Source organism: Channa argus, chromosome 17, assembly GCF_033026475.1.
Source record: "Channa argus isolate prfri chromosome 17, Channa argus male v1.0, whole genome shotgun sequence".
NCBI classification, from domain to species: Eukaryota; Metazoa; Chordata; class Actinopteri; order Anabantiformes; family Channidae; genus Channa; species Channa argus.
The window spans coordinates 9,508,377-9,529,396 of record NC_090213.1 but is presented as its reverse complement, the minus strand read 5'-3'; the positions used below and the strand labels follow the sequence as shown (position 1 = coordinate 9,529,396).

Genomic DNA, 21,020 nt, shown 5'->3' with positions numbered 1-21,020 from the left:
TCTACATCCTTTCAGAAATGTAATGTCCGGCATAAAGAAATGGGGGAATGTTAAGATAAGTCTATGATAATGACTAAACTCTGCTTGTATTTCTTTCTTGAACTTTTTTGTTACATTGCTTTGCTAGAGTAACGTGAGTTTTCTTTTATACCATCAACAGAAATTATCAAGGGCATGCCTTCATGTGAGCTGCTGTGAAGACCTTTGCCAAAGTGCATTTTGCAATAATTTATACAGTTTACTGTTTCCTATGAATCAAAAGGTTTGGCAAAACTGATTATGGGGGCTTTCCACAACTACATTTTTTAAAATCTATTAATATTGATACATTTGAAATACTTACAGGTATGCCTGAGTGACAAATATGCACAATTATTAAAATATAATTATAAAAAGGATTAGTACATGAGTATGGTACTGGAACAACAGAAGCACAGACAGTCTGGAAATCTTCCTGTCTGAAAATGCAGTGTTCATACACACATTTATCTATCAAACCAAAACACCTAAATATTCTCCGTAACAATAACAGTACCTATTCTCCACTAACCTGAAGAAGAAATGTCTTAGAAATATATTAGTAGCCCAGCAAAAAGTGGAGTGCATCTCACACATAAAAATATATTTTCCTTTGCTGGATATGACCTACTAACATGTTATATAATCTGTAGTAGTAATAATAATAATAATAATGATGATAAAGGACACTCAAAACAACTAGCTTAGTTACCACACACACACGCAAATAGACAACACATGGATGACATTCAGAAAGAAAAGCTGTGAATACAGAAAACAGAAGGGGATCACCTGTGCTGGTGTGTCCAGTGTGTAAATGTTTTCACCCCGAACATTGTAGAACTTGACAATAGCGTTTCTGGTGGGGGGAGGACAGGATGGGTCAGGGGAAAGCAGTATCCTTTCCATCCCTGCCACTGCAAGGATATCCCCCTGTGAGCACCACTGGACCACCACATCTACAGTGCAAGAAACAGATGAAAAAGTACTTGTAATGTTTATAGCATTTAGATAGTAGGCAGTCAATTTTGACAACACATAAAAAACACAATGATCCTTGAGGCATAATTTATGAATATTTTTAAACAAGCCAGTGAGATAAGCAATTAATCAGAGACCAAAGTTGCTGGGGCAGTTGGGTACACATTATGATGAGAAGTCCACACACCTTTCAAACCAGTGCGGATGACAGTGGGAGAGAGGTCATCATAGTTGTTCATCAGGCTTATGTCTCCAGAGGTGAAACTGACTGTCAGCAGTGGTTTTTGGCTGTGCACTAAAAGACAAAGAATACCACCAGCGCATCAGAAAAGCAGTGTGGGAGTGACGCGATACGGTAACAGACAGCTTAAAATACATGACATTACACAAAAGCTGTTCACATATGAACACAATTATAGCTTCCATGTTTACTAGTATACATGTTTACTATATTAGTAAAAGGCCTGAGATTAGTGTTTTCTAACATCTACGTGTGCATTCCACCTTCTTCATAGTGAATATTTCCTGCTTTTATTTGTCTTACTTGACAGTGATCTGTAAATGTGGAAGGGTTGGTTGGAGAAAAATAAAGCAATATGATGACACTACCTCGGGCTCCTGGATATTTTATAAAAAAAAAATATTACAGAATAAAGAATCAGCAGATTAATTGAAAATGACAGCCATAAATGAAGCATCATATGGCTAACCTCCAGAAGGCTGATCAATATCAATTGCTAGAGTGGGTTATAAAAACAGACTGAATGCAAGGAACACAGGTAGGCATGTGAAAGTTTGTGTACTCATTTGTATAGCTGAATGCGTTTACTGTAGACGCAGTTAGGGGGGGTAACAAGAGAGGCAAGGGCAGTCACATTTATAGCACTTGTAGCTCATTTTCAGTGAGTTTTCACCGTTTTCATATTTGTGGGAATGTACAATGACACTAATACAAACTTTCTCGGCTGCAAAAGGTCACACTCTGACTAAAACGGTCTGTAAATAACACTACTTTACTCAACCACCCAAATGTTTTCCATGAATTCACTCCTGAGTCTATTCACATGCAATGACCCAATTCCCAAAAAAAATTATAAACCCATTGAGCTTTTAAATGTTTCGATGGATAACTGCTACTACTTCCATATTGTAATTTGTTTACAGCGAGTGCTGCCTTAACTCAGAGACATGACGCTACTATAAATGTACTGTGTAGTGTAGTGCGGGGCGGTGCGGTGATCACAGGTCATCACCATACGTCAGTGCAGAGAGAACAGCCAGGGAGAGGAAAGAAAATGGCCCGGTGTCTCATTCAGGTTGTTGACTTGACTTTTTTTTTTTTTTTTTTTTTTTTTTTTTTTTTTTTTTTTTTTTTTTTTACAGGGGTCAATCAATTACTATTGACTAGTTTAATTATTGAGTTTGAGGATAATGAGTGTTCCAGCAGAAGAAACTTTTTTTTGGGTCAAAGAATTCAAAAAAATCTTTTTGCTAATAACGTCTTAGCAACTGGGAAATAGGTTCAAGACAAAAGAAGGTAACAACACAAAACAGAACCAATCAAACTGGGGCTGTGCATGGAGAAAGGAGCAGGGTGCTGAGGAAATGCTAGACACAGGCACATGCAACTCTTCAATCAATCCCAGTTTACCATATACACACACCATCATTGATGTATTTGTAAGGTAAAACAAACTCTCCAGATATCCTGCCAGGTTTAATGTTGTCTGTTTTTAATTGCTAGTACTCTATATTAAAAGTACTCAAATATAATACTATACTGTTAATGTAATACTCTAGATTAACAAAATATGTCAATCAGAACAATCTAAAAATTATTTTAGTTGGAGGGGAATATACAACTTTCATAAGTTGAAAGGGTTTATCTTGGAACTGTATCTTTGACCCTGCAAGTAAATTTTGGGGAGACCTTGGTGATGCGGATAAAGAAAGCCACTTTAACAGATAAACACATTTTCACTGATGTGATATTTCTACAAGTGAAATGCTGAGAAACTTTGAGGGCAGATTAAAGTTTTATTTTCCCTGAAATGTAGGTAGGAATTCTGGGTTGAGAGATCTGTGACTTGCAACAAAGATGTAGATTGGAACTCTGAACAAAGAGTATGCAATGAATGATATTATCCAGGCCACACAGAGGGGATTGAGCGTTGGAGGCGAGGGGCTCGAGATGGTCACAGAGATTTCTGCCCAAGTCAAACCCTAAGCAGCAAACCTTGTGGTGGGGAATAGTCATCAGAGTCTGTGTCACTCTCACTGCTGTCCTCCACTAGGAAATTGGGGTAATTCCAGGACATGCTGACGATGCCATCCGACTCATGCAACAGTATGTGGGCCAACATGCGGCCATGGCAGTCCATCACTATCACCTGTCCATCGGCAGTACCAAACAGCACCTGGGGAAGAAACCATGAAGGGTTATTAAGGAAAAGAAGAAAGACAGACTAAAATTAGCTTAGACCAAAAATTCAGAAGATCAAAGAGGAAAATAAATGTACACTTAGAAATAAAAAAGGACATGACAGGGAAATGCATATCACAAAGAAAACCACTTGAAAAAATTGAGACAAATGGGATAAAGGGAAAACAAAGAGACGCAGATGCAGACTGAACACTTGACATCAAACCTGAGCTCACAATTTAACAGCATGAAAGAAAAAGCATAGCCTAACAAAACTGAAACACGTTTAACACAGAACGCTTCCCGTCAGTCACAACTAATCTCATTCAGCGCCCATCTCTACATACTAAAAATGGCAAATGAAAACCTAAATTTCTACACTATTAGCATTCATAGGCTGCCATGTTGTTGGGACTAGGCGTTACACCCATCAATTTCAGTAGTGTGTGTGTGTGTGTCTGTGTGTGTGAGTAAGAGTGTAAGAGTGTTACCTGCTGATCATCAGGGGTCCAGATACCACAGGTAATCTGACTTTCTAGGTTGATCTCGGATGACCAGTGTCTCTGCCCACTGACGGAGCCCACAAGAACAAAACCATCTCGGTAGGAAATGAGAGCCTGAGTGCCATCGTGGGACCAGGTGAAGTCACTAACCTATGATAGGCAATATATGGCAATAGGCAACTGATAAACAATAATAATCAATTAATCATGGTAACAGTTTTATTATGGAAAATACCTAAATTCTCTCATTTCAAACATGCTGTGTGTATTTATGATGATATGTCATGTTAAATTTAACATTGTAGGGTTATAAACTGTTTCTCAAATAAAAGAAGGAGTATGAAGATACCAACTTGGGCTCTGGGGATTATAGTGTGAAATTCACAATGTTCTGGCATTGTACAGACCAGCTATTAAACTAATCACTAGTTGCACCCACAAAGAAAACACCGTACAATGCAGTCTCTCTCTCTAGGAACCACAAGATAGACCTTATTTCTTTTGAACAGTAAGTAGCATTGTCAGAAAATATATATATATGAGAGAGAGAGAGAGAGAGAGAGAGAGAGAGAGAGAGAGAGAGAGAGAGAGAGAGAGAGAGAGAGAGAGAGAGAGAGAGAGAGAGAGAGAGAGAGAGAGAGAGAGAGAGAGAGAGAGAGAGAGAGAGAGAGAGAGAGAGAGAGAGAGAGAGAGAGAGAGAGAGAGAGAGAGAGTGAGTGTGTGAGTGTGTGAGTGTGTGAGTGTGTGAGAGAGGTAATGCTTCAACTACAATAATATCCAACTCTGCTTAACTTTATCCAACTCTGCATTTTTTGTTAATATAGTTTATAATTGGATAACTAAGACTATGTGAAGGTCTGTGTAGCTTATGGTGTAAAAGAGAAGAAGAGATTTGTTTTTAGTGCAAGGAGAGGGACGACTGGGTTCAGCTGAGAGGACTGAGTCTCAAGTCTCAAGATAGTGTTGCACACTGAAGCTTTACCCTTCAAGCAGAAAAGAAGGAAAGCTGCTGTCAAACAAGCATAGGCCATATATCTGAAGAGTGAGGCAAATGTTTAGACTGTCATTCAGTCCCTGAAGTGATCGCAAAAGATAAGATACCATCAGACTCAACTCAGCAGATGACAGTGATATCTGGATCTGACCTACGCATCATGTGCTTACTTTAAGGGCTAATATGTAAATTAGTTCAATGTCAGTTTGTTTAAGTTGGAACATTTTAGAGGCACATAGATTGGTTAGTCACAATAATTACTTTTATTACTGGCTTTTCACTGTGTATTCATCTCATTACTTTTTCAAGCATACTATTTTTAATTCTGTATTTTTATTTTTTATTTTTTTGTCCTTTCCGCTTATCCCTTGAGTTCAGGGTCGCCACAGCGGATCATTGTCCGCATGTTTAATTCTGTATATGTTTTCCACATTCTGTGAGTGCAAAATAAATTACAAACGGTCTACACTTTTATTCATTGAATTTATGTAAAATTTTTATACAGTGCATCTTACCTGAGCTCCACGGTCATTTACCAGCTCCACAGACCACCGGCCCTCATACTGGATCCAAACAAAAATCCCCCCATCTGTATCACAGGTGGCCAGTTTCTGGAATGGCTCATTCCACCGCACCAAAACCACCTTAAGGACACAAAAAAGGAAAGTATCAGTAACACTGATTTGGTGACCATCTTGTGTCCTCATAGCGTTTAGTGTTTCCTTCTGCTAGTAAAATATCTATATTTATTTACACGGTGTTGCCCTACAACAGAAAATGTGAAATAATCAGCAGTACAGTGCCTTGACAAAATGCCCTTGATCAAGATCTTGAACCAATTCTTGCACACTAAGAGCAAGTCTCTCTAAATGAGAACACCTACTCAAAAATGCAAACTGCCTCAAATGCATAAAGTAATATCCAAGATCCCACATTTCAACAAGCTAAATTTAGCATAGAATCAGCTAAAAATATATCATTAAGTGGGTTAACCTCAATTTGGGGTTAATGTTGCAACCATTACAGAAAAACAAGATTTAATTCTTATCTCGTATTCTTCTGTGCCACACTTCTGCTCAAACAGACAATGCTTAGAGTTTATGCATTTTTATTTTTCATTTTATTGAAAGCACTTAGCCTGCTCAAAGGGGCATTTAACAGAAAATAACACAACACAAGAGTTAAATGTCTTAATCTAAAACAGACGAACGTAAGAAGAAAAGGAAGGGAGACCCATCAAGTGCACTGATGCATTAACATCCTTATAAAAATAAAATATATGTTAAAAGATAAGTAGTAGCCATGACTCACACTATCATAGGTTTCTAAATTTGACCATAGTTCAGTGGACACAAAAATTGGATCATCATTAGCCTGGGGAGTGAGTGGCAGAGGACGAAGCAGTCGATCACTGGTAGAGAGCAGTATAGATCATAAGCTCTTTCTTTGTCAGTGTCACCTGTCTGAGGCACCCATTACAAGCTCCTTTCAGCCCCCTCCTCACTATGTATATCCATCTGTCTGGTCTTCTGTAGCGTGACTCAGCCTATTCCCAGAGGAATAATCCTAATGAAGGAGCAGCTCTGCTCTTGCTGAGAAAGGCACGTGGGCTGTACACGCTGTACACGCTCAAACACAATACAGGGCAGGTTTTAGCAGGGCTCATGCTCTCTGAGTACAAGTCCAACAGATCAGCATCTAAGAGTTGGATAAGCTAACCAGTCTTGCTTTATTTCCCCAAACAATACAATCCCCACCTCGTCCAAACAAACAAACACAGTCTACACTACCAATGGCTTGGTGGAAGAGGTGTCATTTACTCTGTTCATAAGACTACCATAGATTCCTCAAACTTAAAATTATCCCACCAGATTAGTTTCAGGCAGCATTAGCAAATTCATCAAAAATAAAAAAGAAGGACAAGCCAGAAGGATGAGCCAGATTTACTTTATTTTTACTCCCACTCCCAGTGGCATAAAACCTCATGTTTTTCTATAGGTGGCTGGCAAGCCAAAGGGAAGTTATGAGTCCATGTCATTTTGACTGGGTTGACCATATAAACAGACCATTGAAGACAGCCTGCTATCTATCATTCAGGAATATCAGTCTCTTGATGCAGCAGTGCTCAGTGAGTGCAAAGCTAACAGGCTTTGGCAGTATTATTGTGTAAGATAACAAATTTCTATGCACAAGAATCTCATTGGAAGAACACAAATCCATGTTGTTACTCCATCTGTGAACTGTCTGCAACCTCTGTTGAACAAAATGGATTTTCCGGATGGTATTATACAACATAATTCAGCTCCAGCCAGTGTAGACACGAGGCTTTAGATTAGGCACTGTAGGAGCTCAGTTTTCATAATTCTATCAGTCATACACTGTACATATTCAAACAAAAAAGAAGAAATGAACATAGGGTTTACACATGCTGCATTGGGCACGTGTGCACTTTTATCTGCAGCCCCACAGAGGTGAGAATAATCTGCGTATGTGTAAACTTAGCTCAGTATGGAGATTACTGTGAGCTGGTCAGGCATCCTGAAAGGGGGACAGCTGAGCACCTAACTATGACACAGCAATCTAGGAGATCAGACAACACATGGAGACAGACAGGATAAGAGTGAGTAGCCAGAGGATGGTGAGGGGCTAAAAGGATCATGGGCAGAAAAGGCATATGCAAACACCTACAGACATCACATTTTTAAAATAATTATCACATGCTGCATGGTCAAAGATAACTACTAACAGATATTAATCAGAATTCGGTAAGTCATCAGTGCTCATGTGTTTAAAAACAAAGTATCTTAAAAAACTCATTTTAACATAAGTTGTACGAAGATGGCAACAGACATGAAAAACCTGAGTCACATGTTTTCAGGCATGGCACATATTTGCTTTTCTCCATCCCACCCCACCCCAAAGCTACAGTCAAGGCCAAAAATATCGGCACCTTTACAATTCTGTCAGAAAATGCAAACCTTCTCTCAGAAAATTGTAAATCTTTTGGTATTCACATGCTTATTGTTTTTGTTTGCACTGGAACACCACAAAAAAAAAAAAAACACAGAAGAAAATCAAAACTTGATAAAAATTCACCCACAACTCAAAAATGGCCTGGACAAAATTATTGGCACTCTTAACTTAATATTTGGTAGCAACCCATTTGGAAAGAATTACTGAAATCCATCGCCTCCTGTAACCATCAATGACATTTACATTTAGCAGACACTTTTATCCGAACGGACTTACAAATGAGGTACAAGGCAAGCTAAAATCTAATTCAAGGAGAAAAACATCAAAGCAAAGTCCTTTCACAAAAGTGTTTATATTTCACGAGATGCAAGTGCCAAAAAGAACAGAAAGGATGGGTTTTTTTTATTAATTTAAGTGCATAGGAAGATGCAGAAGAGTTCTGTTTTCAGCAGTTTTTTGAATATTGGGAGTGAGTTTGCTGAGCGTGCAGTTTGGTAGCTCGTTCCACCATCATGGGATCATTGCGCTGAAGAGTTTTGCTTCGTGTCTTCTGTGCGGTGCTGGGACCGCCAGACATCGTTCGTTGGCAGACTGCAGCGAACGGATTGTAGACCTGAATGAGATAGTGGTGGTAAGCAGGAGCTGTTGAGTTTATTATTTTGCAAACTACTCCAAATGACCTGGAGCAGTCCATGCCTTCTCCCAACTGCTGTTTTAAGAGCTCTCCACAGGTGTTCTATGGGATTCAGATCTGGACTCATTGCCGGCCATTTCAGAAAAGAAACCCTTTCTGAGTGCTTTTTGTAGTGTGTTTAAGTTCATTGTCCTGCTAGAGGACCTATGACCTCTGGTGGAGATGCAGCTTTGACGCTGGCCACTACATTGGCCCCCAAAATGTTTTGGTAATCATCAGATTTCATGAGACCATTCAGACAGTCAAGGCATCCAGTGCCAGAAGCAGCAAAGCAACCCCAAAACATCTTTGAACCTGCACCATGTTTAACTGTAGGGACTGCTCTTTTTTTGTTAACAGTGCCATGAAGTCCTTTACCAAAAAGCTCTACTTTAGTCTCATTTGTCCACAGTACATTCACCCAGAAGGATTGTGGTCTTGTCAAATAATTGTTTTTATGCCTTTGTGTCAGCAGCGGTGTCCTCCTGGATCTCCTACCATAGTGTCCCTTTTCATTCAGATGACGGATAGTGCGAGCTGAAACTGTTGTACACTGTGTCTGCAGAGCAGTTTAAATTTGTTTGGAAGTTAATCTGGGTTCTATATCTATCATTCAAACAATCCTTTGTAATTTTTCATTAATTTTGCTCTTCCTATCCACATCCAGGGAGGTCACCTATAGTGCCATGGACTATAAACCTCTTGATGAAATTCTGCACAGTGGACAGAGGAACTTTAAGATCTTTGCAGATGGACTTGTAGCCTTGAGATTGTCCATGTTTTTCCACAGTTATTTCCCAAATCCACAGACCCCTTTTTATACTTCTTTCTTTTCTCCATGCTCAGTGTGACACACAAAACAAAGGTTGAGTTACCTTTTCTTCGTTTTAAATGGTTGCAAGAGTGATTACTATATTGCCCACAACTGTTACTTGCCACAGGTTTGTCTAAATACAAACTAAAGGAGCATCACATGCTTGAAAAGCATAATTTTGTCCAGTCCATTTTTGAGTTCTGTGTGAATTTGTATCAAGTTTGACTTTTCTTCTGTTTTTTTGTGTGTTGTTCCAGTGAAAAAAATCACTAAGCACATAAATACCAACACATTTGCAATTGGAACAATTTTCTGAAGGAAGGGTTGCATTTTCTGACAGAATTTCAAGGGTGCCGATATTTTTGGCAATGACTGTATGTAAGAAGAGAAAAGACTGGATGTTTTTTATCCCCTTAATTCTGTCTTAGAACAGTTCAGGGCCATTGACAACTTAGGCTTAGGATGTTGGCACTGTCTTCACTCCTGGAGCGTTTTTACTGTTGTCACTGCAGCTCTGGCGTCTAGCTGGGTCTTAGAGACTGGGAGATGAGCTGACCCAGCAACTTAAGTGAGGACAAAAAACAAAAACAAAACAAAAACAAATCAAAGGACAGCTTTAGGTTGCATTGGAATCAGCAGAAGTGAGAGGACACCGTGATTGTGCCAGGTCACAGAGGTGCAGGCGTGAGCACATTAAAACATGGCAAAAGTAATCACTGGCACTAAGAACTTTTTTGCAATAAGGTTAGAAACAAATGGACCAGATTGGTAGAGCAGAAACTCAGCGTTTCAGAACTATAACCTTAAATGAATTTATCATAATCTGACAAACTCACCATTTTTATTTTTGTTTGCTCATGTCTATATAGTACATGCACATTTCTAAGTACCACTGCATGCTTTTTTCAAGATGGAGTACACATGCATGAGCTTCAAGAAAAGTTTGCATAGTTAAATGTTATCGCTCATTGGAATTTTGCTTAGGTTAGCCTTTTTTCACAAAAAAATGTTTTAACAAACTCACTTTGTCAATCTGTTCTCATCCTCTTCATTCAATAATTGTGTGATGATTTGTTTACAATGGAGTAACATTAACTGCTCTTTTCTTGCAGTGTTATTCTGCTTCCTTAGTAAATTGGGGTTTGCTATATTCGACACTGTCCCTTTGTGGGCACGTACGCCTATTGTGCAAGTATAATAGAAACACACATGCAAACATCTTCGAACTTAACCTGTATATGTTCATGCAGCGCGCAGAAGGATATTTACAGATTTACTTCCACAACCTCCCTCCTCTGATTCTTTGTCACGACATTAAATCAGATGCAAAATTCAATTAAAGAAAAGCACTCTGCTGTGCTCATACAAAAGCAAGGAAAGCAAAAAAGGCAAAGTGACGCAGGAGTGATTTGCAGCCTGAAAGAAAGAGCAGTTGGACTGAACCTTCAGGGAAGGTAGAACATGATGTGTTTGAGCAGATCAAATGTGACACTTAAACACTTAAATCAATAGTAATAGCATATATAGAGGTTATTACTAGGTTTAATGTAAAGCTAGAGGTTCTGCCAGGGAAATGTTGTACCCCGTGTTTCAGCCATTGGTAGAACCTGACTTGATGGTAACAAAATGATAGTTACATTATATATGAATAATATAGCATTTTCTAAATCATAATGTTTAACATCTGGTCACACTGACTTTATTACATTAACCTATACACTGCTCACACAGTGTACATATAAACATCAGTATGCAGAGTCTCCTGAAATTATGGCATAAGAATGCTAGTAAAGACCTTCGTACCAAATTTTTTAAACTGCAATATCCTTCTCTGTGCTGCCTCCAGTGTTATGCAAATGGATTAAAGCATGCATATGTAGTATCACAAGGCAATAACCTGCCTAGCATTTCATGCTACCATCCGTTATCTGTCACGGCTTATCCTATTTGGGTCGCGGGGGGGGCTAAGGCCTATTCCAGCTGTCATCAGACGAGAGGCGGGTAAACTCTGGACAGGTCGCCAATCTCTCAGGGCCTGCCTAGCATTTTCTAAGCGATATTAGTTTTTCCATTTATCATGTTTTAAAATGTCAGTGCAGTGGGTTGAGCTAAATCAAATTGACAGATAAGTTTGTGTTAGAAAGAGACCATATCTCTGTGATGCATAAGTGTAAACATAAAGTAGGCTACAAAGTACAAACAGATTCTCACTCTCCCCCTCTTTCGAGATAGCTAGATAGATATATAGATATAGATATAGATATAGATATAGATATAGATATAGATAGATAGATATAGCTAGCTCTTTATCTATATATAGAAAGCAGCACGGTGCATAGGTATAGTGCTATGTTGGCTATAACGAGTGATAACAAAGTGAATCCAAGTGTGCAGATATGCAAGGCTGATCCCTGGCTATAAACAGTTCACAGTAAAAGGAGACCACAATGTACAGGCCTTGCTTTATAGCAGACAACTACACCTGGACCTGAGGAAGTAGCTGAGCTGAGTGTTATGCAATATGTCCTCTCTGGGGATGGATTAACAAACTAAAGCCAGTTCCACTAAGCACCTGGCGAGACCGTTTGAACGTAGTGAAAGGTTCATGTACTCTTCAATCCTGAGCAGGATTTACAGTAAAAAGATTTCAGATAAGGAGAAATGTGTCAATGTATGTTAATGACCAGCACATGGGAAGAAATCATGATAGATGGAGGAGGTGGATGGACAGCTTTGGTGCAGAGGTAGGAACTAATTAAACACTCTAACAACCCCATGAAACTTCTGTCTGGTCACAAGTGGCAATGGATATGTAGGTAAGAAAAAACAACTAAGGGAGAAATGCAACACAGCCCATTAAAAGTGATGTTTTAACTGCAGGAAAATTTATGCTGCATTCTGCCTGTCTTGCAATACATTATTATGCCCCCAATTATGTGTGAATAGATGATTTAGTTGCAATGCACCACAGAAGTCATCCACAGTCCTCCTCTCTCATTTAAAAGAGCTGTGCAGGTCCAACATCAGTGCTGGTACCTGCACAGGCCCTCTACGACAAAAAATCTAATTTATTTATGAGGCTTTGCCAGGAAACAACTTTTAATGCATGAAATCGTCAGAGAGCAGAGGAGATAGAGGGCAACCACGTGATTCACTCTTCCTGCTCTGCCATCTATTGTAAGTTAATTCTAGAGGGTTTTAACTGAATTCAGAAACCAGACTTTCGGCTGCTTTAAATTTCCAGTTTTAACCACACTAATTTAGTCAACCAAAACGTCTACACAGAAAACTTAGCACATACAAAGTTAATAACTTCTGCCTCTGTTCTCTATTTATGTGACAAATAAATTGGCACTAAGCATTATTTCTTTTGTACAAGAGCAAAGATCCTCTGATCAGATACAATTCAGTGTGACTAACGCAGTGTGGTAAACACAAGCTGTTGCCCTAGGGTCGCTCGTCTCAGATGAGTTAGGGCCATAGACACTTGTTCCATTTGTGTTTTTTCAAAAAGCCTGATGGGAAAAACAACATGTGGGGTTCCTACCTTCGGGGAAAAAAAATCCACGCATATAACTCATGTGAATAGCAGTGCAGTGTGTATGAATGTATTTTTTTTAACTACAATGGGTGCACAACTGTTTTAGTTGTCACACAAAACAAAACCCAATACACCCTTTTAGCAACCACTACTACCACTAAATAAAAGTACTTCCTTTATATAATGAAATATGCATTGTTAACCTCCATCTCCCTGCTCTGATTTTGCTTTGCTTCACTCTGTGGACCCCTCAAGTATTCATAGTTATCAAATTACAAAAAGTAATCAATAATATTAATAATAATAAAATAATCTTACTAATCAAGCTGCAATTGTTCCGCTTCTTTGAATAGTCAAAAGGGTGAGCCTCATTTTATAAAATATGTGAAAGTTTGAATTAAAAATACAGTGTGCAAACAGCACAGCTAGTATTTGGTGATGTCTAAAACTTGTGCTGTGGTAAACACTTCCTCGGCAACATGATGACAGTCATTGTCAAAACTGTCTCAAATGTTCAGCTCTCATGACTCCAAGTCACTAGCTGCTTGCTCTAAAGTACCGGATTGTCAAGAGGCACTGATCTATTCTGATGCATGTCTCAGAGGGATTATTCGGCAGCATCAGAAGAATATTCACATGAAAAGACATAACTTGCAACATTCTTCTATTTTCAGTTTGATTTAAGTTTGATGCAACTGACGCCTGCCTCGAAAAGGTCAGCAGCTCTGTATTAAAAATACAACATAAAAATAGTACCAGTACATTTGAGGGCAAATTTTCATTTTGCCTTGACTCGTCTGGCTGATATAATGTTTGTCTTAAAAGAATTGTTACTTAAGAGAACAAATTTCAATGGTTATGCTGCATTATAAATTTGTTGTGCGCAACAGCTAAACACCTTTTTCAATAAAAGAAAGATCAGTTGAAATTCATAAATACAGCATAGAAGGGAAAGAAGTTCAATGATAAGACTAAATGCTAAAATGAAGGAGATGAATTAGCTACTTTAATGATGTCTTTTTTTTTTTTTAACAAAAAATTCCAATCACCAAGTAATTTTGATGAGCATTTTTTCATTTTTTTGACACACAAATAGTAAAATATTAACAGTAAAAACAATCTGAAAGTAAAATAATGTTGCAATCATTGTTAAGACCAACATTTGAGAGTAAACGATTATTTAAATCTATCATGTGATACACACAATAAAAACATACTTTGATAACTATAAAGAAATCAAACAGGCCTACAACTAAAGTGTAATAAGCAATTAAGTTTTTACTACAGTGCATGATAACATCAAAATTTATTTGTAGATATAAAATTTGATGATTTTAAATACAATAAAAATAGTACTGAAGTATTTTCTTATAGGTAACATATACTTCATTATATTAACATCTCTGAACCCATCTGATCATAGGTGATCTGTATTTGTAATGTCTCTCCCCTTGCACTTTATGTCACATACAGAGCCTCGAGAAAATGCAAGCAATGTTTTCTGCTGTTCTCTGCTGTTCTGCTGTTCTCTGCTGTTCTGTTCTCTGTTTCACTCGTGCATCAATCCAAGAACCAAATGCACTTCTGGCATTCCAACGTGTTTTTTGCTAGAGTGATAGAGTATCTTATGTTGATACAGTTAGCAACAGTAACTGCAAGTAGTGTTTTGATTTGCATTGGGATATTATATACCACGGTAAACAAAAATGAATAAATAAACTACCAAACTTTAGCACATCTCTTGGAACCATATTCTTCTGGTGCATCTCGAGTTTCAATCCGTTTACTGTTTTTAATTCTACTGTAGCATTGTAGCAGTTGGAACAACATAATCCATTTGCTGCTAAATTATTAGAGTGGTTATATATGATTGTAAATGAAATAGTCATACCACCCAGCACTGTCACTCTTTACGAAAATCACTTTCAAACGATGTTCAAACAAAATTCATTCAAAGTAATTCTAACACAACACACATAACGCAATGTTGCAAACAAGGACAGGAAGAGCATGGCACCATACAGATACACCTTGTTCTCTTTGAAGCTGTTAGTAATTATTGTACACCTGCTAAAGGGGAGAGCCAGGAGGACAAACCCTCATCAGGAATGTACTAGAGGTCTTGAAAAACCTTTTTATTATTCAAAGATCATGAGAGCTTTTAGAATTAGTGATGTAGCAGGACAACAGCTGAACTTTACTACAACATAAACGCCTTTAATCAAAGTGTTATGTAGTGCCATGGGTGCCAGCCTTTTTATCATGGATAAATGCAAGTGAAAACCAAACCCTTGATTCTGGCAGAGGCAGTGCAACACTGTACAGTAATACAGCCCACTACGTGTCTGACTGCTCATAACTAATGTCTGATATTTTTTATCTTTTACTTTACTACATTGCTTGTATTACACCAAACACCAAAGACAAACATTCAGACACTTACATTAAAATCACGCAGGACACTAGGGTCCATACATCAACAGGAAAAACATCCGAACCAAAAGATGCTGGCATGAGTATTGATTAAGTTTGGGTTCCTAGTGGATCAATCTTGTTGCATTATTAAGACTGCTGATTCATATCATTACTTGATTTAATTTATGTGAAAGGACCCTCATAATCAGCGATGACATGAAGCGTTCAGTTACATTTCTGACATTCACAGGACAGCACTGTTAAAAAGACATGACTGCTTTAATTGCTAAGTGATCAGCTTTAAAAAAATTAAAAAAGGAAAGGTTACCCAAATATGAAATATATCTAGACCAGACTTGAGACCAATTTACAAAGATGTTGTGAATAATTTCCTTAATGCTGTATAGAGCAAACAGAAATCTCTGCGTGCTTCAGTAAAAGTCAGGAGTGAATATGAAGTAAGTGAACACATGTGGCATAAAGTGACAGAATTCATTAGGCAGTTTAATTTCCACCCCTGTCAGAAACCACATATTATGCACAGACTGCCCAACTGATAATTTCACACTTGCCAAAGTATTCCATTAGTACTTTTATCACTGGTAGAACTGCACAGAGAGTGGTGGGGAAATGGGCATATTTTTGCAGTGCAGGTGCATTCGCATTTACTGTTAAACCAATAATAACAGTAATATTATTAACTACAATGGTCAAAGCTATTGAACCACCAACCCTGCAGTTTGTGGACAACCAGCTGTTTTAACTGATCCATAGCTGCAAATAATTGAAGGGTCCCATTTGTAACTGACAACTTACAGACAGAGCATGTCTCAGACAAATAAATGTAAGCTTTAATTACAAGTTTATCAAACACCATGATTAATTCACCAAACACTGTTAACAAAAGGGAAGTAGTCAGAAAGGCTTTTGTGAATAAAGAGACAAATATATTACATTTTGAATGGCCTTGTAAAGTCAATCAAACTACAAAAGTATAAAATCTTTGATCTGACACCTTCTGTGTCAATTTTCACACCAATTTCACACAATTTCCCCATCAGTGGTACTGGTACCGTTGATACACAAGTCTGTGTCATGAAATATTTTGACTGGTGTAATAGGATAACGTCAAATTGAATGTGGGTAAATTGTTAGTTATGTAGATTTAACCTCATTACTGCATACAGAAGCACAAGAAAACAATTCAATACCTGGAGCGCATTCAAGTGGGCCGAGTCAAATGACATTTCGGCTGCGCTTCAGCCACTCTCTATAGGGATTCATCCACTCTCCCCTCAGCCACCTTATGGAATGCTGATACAGCAACTTGCTCCATCTGACCAACAGCAACACTCACTAAAAGTGCAACCTGTGTGCAATTTCAATTCGTGCCAGCATTGTTACTGTATATACACTTACAGAAATATTTATACACATGTTGTGCAATAAAAGTGGACACTGCTGAGCTTTCCACTTCTAAAATAAATGGCCTTAGTGCAGCAATATTGGAAAACCTTGGAGGGCACAACCATGTGTAGAGATAAGGGTAATGCTAGGAAGTGAAGCACTGCAATGTTTTGACTGAGAAGCAAGAGAAGTCAGTGGGATAAAATCCAAGCCTACCCACCAGGTGTGTCCCTGAGTGAGACACTCAGCGCTAGCTCCACGGGGCGGCATCCCGTGTTTGCCCACTGCTCCCCCCAGCAGTATGGGTTAAATGCAGAGAAAGAATTTCATTGTAATTGCAACGACTCCCAGCAGCAAATGGACGTAACCAGTTTCTGCAGATGAAGATTTAGGTTCAGCTAGCTAGCTGGTCCATTAGCCGTGTAGCTATCGTGTGCAATATGTATCTGTGCTCGGTGACAATGAGCTCAAAGTTATATATGTGCTCTATGACAAGGAAATGGCTGTTATTTAAAAAAAATAAATAAATAAAAAATGTCTGTTAAACCACTGAGGTTATCCAAGACTAGCAACCAAATACTTTAATTGATTTGACAGATTACTTCTTCTGCCTTGGTTAAAGGCATAAAATCACTTGATATAGAAAAAACTTAAAACTCTGTTAGAACTAACACTGGGCCTGTAACCCATTACCTAAAGTGAAACAACTCACTGGTAAACAGCCTATTTTAGTGAAACCCAAGTACTACTTGTAATAACAAGATAATATGCATTTTCACAACATGTCAGGTGAAGTTTGTCATCAAGAAACTAACTTCACATGATTGGGCTTAATGGAGACAGCTGATTGATAAAGGTTGTTGTGCACTGGAAGATTTTAATTTGAGGGAGGATTAGAGGCAAGAAGTAACCAATTATATGTGTTTTACTACTAGAGTACTAAAATCTTTTTAATATACTATGTTATATGTTGAACAGATTCAAATTACTAAATTCTGACTTTGCTTAATTAGTAGATTTCCTAATAGCTACTTTTGGGAAAAAAGAAATAACAGTGTAGCTTACAGTTGCGACGGAAGGAAATTTTAAGTTTGCTTTCCACTACTTCTCAGTTGCAAAGTATACATAGAAATTCTGCGTGGCTTAGGTGCCAAATTCATGCTGAATTTGTAAAAACGTCTCACTTACACAGTTACTGTTTATCAGGGTGGGTTTACTTGGTCACCTATCATTTTCAACACAAATATCAATGGTTTCACTAAGATCGTTTAGCCCAGAAATCTCGTCTCCTCTTACCTCGCTGTTGTGTCCCCGAAGGTTGAAGTTTACTCTCTGCGGAGTCGGCCGGTCCCTTCTACAGTGGCTGGACGTGAATGTGACCCCCACAACTCCTCGACCGTTCCCGGTGGCGAGCCACCCCTCCTCGTAGTAGCGCTTCCTGCACACCGGCTTCTCCTTCTCGCTCTTTGGCACCCGGCCTTTCCAGGACAGGCATAGGATGTTGGAGTCGCTGCAGAGGACTGGGCCATGCTCCACGGCGGCGAACATCCTTGCAGGTTTCTACTCCCCCCGTGAATATAAACAGTACCGTGACGGTGGCGGTAGTTCTTCGGAGGGGGTCGGTACTGTTATGAGCGACTCTCCTCAGCTGAGGTTACTATTACGCTGTCAGATGTGAGATTCCGACAAGGGTGCATAGTAGTACTTGCGCTTTCAGTTAGATTGTTATTGTGATCACTGACAACTTGTGGGGTCAAAGAACTGAAGATATTAGCATTCTAGATTGATTGATATAATGTAACCAAAGGGTACGCATACATAACAAAAGGCACTCATTCAAGTCATTTGGTTTGATCAGTTTGATCAGTGATCAGATTAAATGACAATGTAACAAATGACAGTAGCGGACACGTATTTAGAATCCACTGTAACTGATTCCAGACTCAAAACATAAAAAGTTGATCTTGTAAACTAGTACACAGGCAACGCATCTTCCCAGTTCTTCCAGGTGATGTGAATAGAGTTTCTGTCCAGTTCAGTGTGTCATTTCTGGGCTCTGTGTCTTCCTCATACGATTCCGGTTGTTTAAGTAAGAAACAACAGGAGGAGCAGGGACTCCTCTCCATCAGCTGTCAGCCAGCAGAAGAACCGCTTCTTCCGGCAACGTCATTACGTGGTTTTACCTCGCCTATGGCATCCCATGGAGGACTGCGAGATAATGCCAAAAAATGTCAGTCTCACACTATAGCTATCGGTACTACATCAACAAGTTAGTGTTGTATAAATCACAGTTAAAATCGTTTCGAAAGAGGACGGTGAAAGAGAACGTTAAAATCCCAAAAAACTCTCACCTGTCGTCTGCAGACGTAAAATTAAATATTGATGCACTGGCTTCACTTATCGTTAGCTGCGTCGCCCTGAGAAATCAGTGTATTTTGTGGACTATACTGCATGGCGGAAGAATATTTAACCAAGCTAATTGGTGAATTATTTAAGTGAAGCTTCTATCATCCAACACTCGTTTTATTACTCTACAACATGGTGTGACTGATTGCGCCTAAATTAATAAATACACTGAAATACTGGGTAGAAATTTTAAGAAAACAGCAGTCAGTGACAATTAAATACTAATTATCATTGTGAAAAAAAAACAGTCTATATCAATTCTGATACGACTAAACACAAGAGCATCCCTTTTAACTCCAGCCAGTCTCAGAGTAAAATATGTCAGCACTTTGTAATGTAAAACCCAGGGATCCTGGTTTAGCTGACAAACAAATACAACACAACCCGTGAAATTATGCCAGAATAGCCCAAACACCCAATAACGTTACCGTGAGCTGCCTGCTAGCGTCAATTAGCTAGCTAGACACTGGATGCTGGATGGAGACACAGAGCCCACTGGGCTCCACAAATCAAAACACGTCGGCAGCTGAATTAATCTTTCAGGTCTAAATTAATCTTCGTTCTACAGTGACTTACGTGTACAGCAAGTCTAACCGAGGTTCTCGGGAATGGGTCTGACGCTGGCGGGTTGTGTTGTTTCCATCACAAAGAAGAGCCAGTGATAGCTACCCCGCTAACGGACCAGCTAGCTAGCTGAACCTGAACCCTCATCTGCGGAGGCTGGATCCGTCCGTCCATCCGCCGCCGGACTCGTCGCTATTAGAGTCTGATTAGCATATTAGCCGACTGTTTTTCCTGGCGTTTTTATCAATGTGCTATTCACAATATTCTACATATAGTATAATTCGATGCAGAGCCAGCAACAGTGGCAAAATATAATGAGAGCTGTCGTCAACAAAGCCGAAGAATCATCACCAGCTAGAGCAGCACTTACCTCGGTTTCGTCGCGCTGCTGCCTCCTCTGCCTGCAGCCTGTTACTGGACTGTGGCAGGGCCCGACAGCTCTGTCACGTGACACACACGTGATTTACACCAATTAAATGACCCACGTCAATTTAACAAGATCAACTGTGGCTTTTCAGCTTGAACATCATCTTAACCCTTAAGAGCTCCTTTGAAATCCTAACACATTTGATCCTAATGACAAAAAATGTCATATATTAAATTCTTTCCACTTTAAAAGACTAAATGTTTTAAAACTACTTCAGCCTAAAATATACTTTATATCTCTATTTGACTCCACAGTTTTTTTGATCGAAAACCAAAATGCATTTGAAGGAGTATTATTATTATTATTAGGCCCTGAGATGGGCCAATGATTAGCAGCAAAATAGATGTTGATGCATTTTTTTCCAGTGTCAGATTCAAAATAAAAAAAATCACACATTTGGCCCTTATGACAAAAAATGCCACCCTCCTAAAAACTGCAGTAAAATGCATATTATTTTTTTCACACTTTAAACGATTTTAAACAATCTTTTAAAACCACTTCATCCTGAAATATGTACATATCCAATATTAGTTATATGCTTTCTTTTTTTACCATTTAAAAGCCATTGTGTTTACATAATTCCACCGTTTTAATCAAAACAAATATGGCCTTATAAAATAACACTTGAATTTGGACACACACAAACACAGACACATACACACAAACAGACACCATCAATCCAACATCACTAGCGGCACACACGTATCATTTGTAATGGCACCCTATGCAGAAAACCCTAGTGGGAATTTATTTTTTATTTTTTGTATGCTTTGATTAGGAAAAATATAAAAACAGAAGGGCAGCAAAATGACATCTTTACATGCATTAGTTTATGTTAAACTTGTGTTAAAAGCAAGTCTATATGTATTATCATTACTCATA

General features: G+C 38.6%; 1 protein-coding gene across 5 annotated transcripts in view; it reads right to left on the bottom strand.

The window, feature by feature from the left end:
* Positions 1–20,160, bottom strand: part of tulp4a (TUB like protein 4a) — a 28,564-nt gene extending 8,404 nt beyond the window's left edge. Inside the window, exons 1-7 of one of the 5 annotated variants that reach the window (XM_067482730.1) lie at positions 20,082–20,160; positions 18,038–18,949; positions 5,434–5,562; positions 3,913–4,074; positions 3,236–3,416; positions 1,187–1,294; positions 811–977 (exon numbers count right to left, since the gene is read on the bottom strand). In XM_067482730.1, coding sequence (XP_067338831.1) covers positions 811–977; positions 1,187–1,294; positions 3,236–3,416; positions 3,913–4,074; positions 5,434–5,562; positions 18,038–18,289 — 999 coding nt within the window. In that variant the 5' untranslated portion in view covers positions 18,290–18,949; positions 20,082–20,160. The other 4 variants (XM_067482729.1, XM_067482731.1, XM_067482732.1 and 1 more) reach the window with 4 other exon arrangements.
* Positions 20,161–21,020: the final 860 nt, after the last annotated feature.